We start from the raw sequence: 4792 nt of genomic DNA, 5'->3' as shown, positions 1-4792 counted from the left end.
TAACTGACTGACTTTAAAGGAGAATGATCTACTCTAGTAAAAAGTAGGCTGATCTACTATAATATAGAGTTAGATCGATCTGCTCCAGTATCTTCACTTATATACAGTAGACTGATATACTCAAATATATAGTTGAGTGATCTGCTCAAGTATAAAGTAGACTTATGAACTTTATTATATAGCAACTGATCTGCACTAGCATAGAGACTGATCTGTTCTACTATGACTTACCTACACCAGAGAGGACTAGATAAGAGTAAACGGTATATAGCTGAGAAGAGAACAAGTCTTTTTTAATTCTCTTCTGAGAATTGATTGGAAGGTTCTACTCTTCGTTATGTTAGAGTTAAAGGTTTCAATCTGTTGTAGAGTAGGATTGGAGATTCTTCTTTATTGTGAAGGTTCTGCTATACAACAGAGTAGTCTAGTATGTTCTACTTTTTCACTAAGTACACTAGAAGATACTGCTCGATTGTTCTATCGATGAATATAATTTATGAACATTACATTGCAATTACTGTTGCAATAGTAAGATCGATAAGAAGATTCTAATCTATTCAAGATAACAACGGATGGTTTTCTTCTATAAAGCAGTAGAGATTTCGGGTTGATGATTGTAGACTGAAGAAATAGATCTTTTTGATCTCTTGCTAAAGAGTAGGTTGTTTTAGTCATTATTATACAGAAAAAAATACAAATTTTAACAAGTAATTAGAAAACTATAGGTTACAAGACTAGTTTCTAATCTATCGCAGATGAAAGTAGTAAAAGATTATATTCTAGAGTAGAAGGTTTTACTCCGTTGCAGAATAAAGATAAAGATCCTTTATTGTACTGATCGGCAAAAGCTTTGTTAAAAGCTTTCTTGCACTCTTAATTTCACACGCACGTATCGTTACATATATATAAAAAAACTTTAAAAAGCAGTAAGGGAACTTATTTTTTACTCTCTGCCGATCTCAGAGAGGATTGGATGTTTTTTCTTTATACTTGAGTAGGTTGGAACATTCTACTCTATCGCTAAGTAGTTAGGTTCTAGTTAATCACTTAGTGGATATTTTTACTTCATTGCCTAGTAGAGAAAAAGGTACTTTTGGTTCTAGAAAGTTTCATTTTAAACTAGAATTCAAGGTTTTACTCTATTTCTGAGTAGACTAAATGTTTATACTTAATCAGAGAAGACTAGCAGATTCTACTCTCTTATTAAGTAAAATGGAAAATTCAACAAATTTTTTTAATTCTAGAAATGTTCGCATAAAATCAAATTCTTATTTTTATACCAACCGATTGTGAGTAATTCCATATGCCATCCGTTTGCGTAAGTCGAATTACTTTTAACATTTAATCAAATTAATACTCTAGGTCTTTGTTTGCAATAACACTTTTTAATTACTATTTGCACTTGAATATTTATTCTATTTAAAAATTATGTAATATTTATTTTTTAATAGTATTTCCCAAATTATGGATTTTTTTTTGATTAAAACATTTAGGCCAAACACGTTGTAACACATTTATGAAAACTTTATAAATGATTTGATTATTTTAACCACGCACAGCAAATACCTAGTATTTCTTTATTCTATTACTTATACAATTAATTACTTCTTATACTGCTTGGGACTTTAGTACTTTTTTTATTGTCGAAGTGTAAAAAATTTTGGACATGCGCTGAAAAATCTTGAAGTCGTTAAAAGAAATTTCAATTGACATTTAATTTATTAGAATTTGGAGTTTGTCGGAGTTAAGAGTGGTGGTCCAACTTACGAATAACCAATGAATCAAGATCCAAGATTGTAACAAACGATTAGCGTTTGATAACGCTCGAAACTACTTTAGAATATATATGGAACGATCTTAAGTGATTTCAAAAGTCGACAAATAGAAATCCTTGACAATTGCAGAAAGTTTTCAACGGACAGCTTTTTAAACTTTATCAAATGCTGATCGCTTTGAACAAATTTCTGACAAAATCACATGATTTTCAAGTCAAAGATTATCAAAACGATCAGCATTTGATAACGATCGAAATTCCGATAGAATTAAAGGGATTTTGAGGCATTCTTTTACAACTGTAAAAAGTTGTTGAAGTTCCCCTTTTTCGATATGAAATACACGATCAAATAAAGCTTTTGTGATTGGTTAATAAGAAAAGCTTTTTAAGTTTTCCTCTGTATACGGGTTTGCCTAGATCTATCAAGTCAAAGATGATTAAAATGATCAGCATTTGATTGACGATTTCCATTTTAAAACATGGCTCGTTATGACACACATGTTCAAGCAAAGCTTTTATGATTGGTTAATAAGAAAAGCTTTTAAAGTTTTCCTCTGTATAAGCTTGGGTTTGCCTAGATCTATCAAATCTACTATTATGAAAATGATCAGCTTTTGATTGACGATTTGCTTTTTGAAATATGACTCGATATGACAGACATGATCAAGCAAAGCTTTTCTGATTGATTAATTAGAAAAGCTTATAAAGTTTTCTTCTGTAAAAGCTTGGGTTTGACTAGATCTATCAAGTCTACGATTATGAAAACGATCAGCTTTTGATTGACGATTTCCTTTCTCAAATATGACGTGATCAAGCAAAGCTTTTGGTTTAAATTGAATCTTTAAAAGTTCTTCTCTGAAGTTTGCCTAGATCAGTATTTGATTGAAGATTCATTTTTTAAAATATAATTCGATAAGATCAAACAAAAATGTTTTTATTTTATTTGAAGCTTTCAAAGTTCTTCTCTATATTTGTTTGCCAAGATCTATCAAGTCACAGATTATCAAAACGATCAGCATTTGATTGACGATTTGCTTTTTGAAATATGACTCGATCAAGCAAAGCTTTTGGTTTAATTTGAAGCTTTTAAAGTTCTTCTCTGGAGTTTGTCTAGATCAGTTTTTGATTAAAAAAACACTTTTTAAAATATGATCCATTATGATCAAACAAAAGTGTGATTATTTTATTTGAAGCTTTCAAAGTTCTTCTCTGTATTTGCTTAGGCGTTTGCCTAGCTCCCTCAAATCATGATTATACATGATCAAGCAAAGCTTTTGTGATGGTTAAATTAAAAGCTTTTAAAATTCTTCTCTTGGGTTTGTCTGGCTCTCTCCAGTCAAAGATTGTTAAAACGATCAGTATTGGAATATCTGCTTTTTAAATATGACACACATGATCAAGCAGAGCTTTTGTCATGTTATAATTTAAAGCTTTTAAAGTTCTTCTATTGGCTTTGTCTAGCTCTCTTAAGTCATAGATCAGCATTTGATAGAAGATCGGCTTTTTAAAATATGACTCAATATGACATACAAGATCAAGCAAAGCTTTTGTGATGGCTTAATTCGAAGCTTTTAAAGTTTCTCTATATATACGCTTGGGTTTGCTCACACAGAGGGAAAAAATTAAACACGTTTGGTATCAAATTTACACAATATGTTGTCAGACAACGCAAGGTTGTCAAAATTGCAACAATTCGTTTTCGAAATCTGAATTTTATACACACATCTTGTCTGAATATTAACTAACGTTTCAAACTCTCTACTGACAAGGTATTTTATCAATTTCGATACTTTTCTTCCGGTTTTTCCCCCTCTGTGTAGGTCTCTCGCAATTTTAAGAATCTATACTGAGTCCAATTAGTAATTTAGAAAAAATACTCTAATTGTCTCTATAACCATGAGTAATCGATAAATATTTGCAAATTTGTTTTAAGAATCTATACTGAGACCAATTAGTAATTTGGAAAAATGACCCAAATTGTATTTAGAACCATGAGTAATCGATAAATATTTGTAAATTTATTTAAATGTTTAAAAACTTTTATGACAAATTTTTGCCGCTTTTACACTAAAGGGTGTGTGTTTTCTATTCAAAACTTTTCTATTTAATCTAAATAAAATTTTATTAATAAATTTCGAAAAAGTACTAAATGTAAAAATAGTATTTAATATTTACAAATACGCAATTAGCAGATAAAAATGTATATTTTTAAAATGATCATATACTAAATAACCAACAATAACTTTTACTAATGTTTTTCAACTTTTTATAACTTGATAAAAAAATGTTACAATTTTTATTATTTTTCAAATGTTAAAAAATTGCCATTTTTTATCAACAACAAATTAGTACTTAAATAGTATATTTTAAATATAAAAAAAATCACAACTCAAATAAATAAACAAAATATACAGACAGACAGATAAAATGTGCTAAAAGAATTATTAAATATTTAGAAAAAAAATTTCGAACAGGCATGAAATTTCTAGCATTCAAAAAACCAACAAACTCAAATTACAAATATCAAAACTTTTCGCTTTTCTTAACACCTCTCCCGCCCACAAAAAAAAAACTTACCTTTAACTTGTGTATTTCTCTTCTAAGCTTAACAATCTCAGCATCACGAGATTTGATCACATCTTTAAGAGAAACAATTTCACCCTGCAGTGATTTAATTTGGGCATCTTTATCATCGACCACTATACAACTTTGTGTAGTTACATTAGGACTAAAACCACATTTAGTGGCCATGGTATGGGGTGATTGTGGTGAAGGTGGTGAATATATTAAAGCTGGCTGTGCAGTTCCTGCTGCTCCAGGAGATGTGGGTGATGTTGTTGTCATATCGTGTATTTTAAGGCTTAAGGAATTATTTGTGGTATTAAAAGTGGTAAAACCACTTTTTGTCGGAGATGTCAGTGCAGACGAGCCGGGGCTAGTAGTGGAATTTTTACGCATTGAAGAGGCATTAGTTGCTTGATTACTGTTGCCAGTGTTTAAAGTCTGGGAACGTAGAAT

The 4792-nt window shown here is 30.1% G+C and overlaps 1 protein-coding gene across 1 annotated transcript in view; it reads right to left on the bottom strand.

The window, feature by feature from the left end:
• Nucleotides 1-4792, bottom strand: part of LOC111681972 (A-agglutinin anchorage subunit) — a 31001-nt gene that overhangs the window by 2904 nt on the left and 23305 nt on the right. The window contains exon 3 of the mRNA XM_046956105.1: nt 4348-4789. Coding sequence (XP_046812061.1) covers nt 4348-4789 — 442 coding nt within the window. The remainder of the gene's footprint in view (nt 1-4347; nt 4790-4792) is intronic.

Source organism: Lucilia cuprina, chromosome 2 (assembly GCF_022045245.1).
Source record: "Lucilia cuprina isolate Lc7/37 chromosome 2, ASM2204524v1, whole genome shotgun sequence".
NCBI classification, from domain to species: Eukaryota; Metazoa; Arthropoda; class Insecta; order Diptera; family Calliphoridae; genus Lucilia; species Lucilia cuprina.
This window is presented reverse-complemented; position numbering and strand designations above follow the sequence as displayed.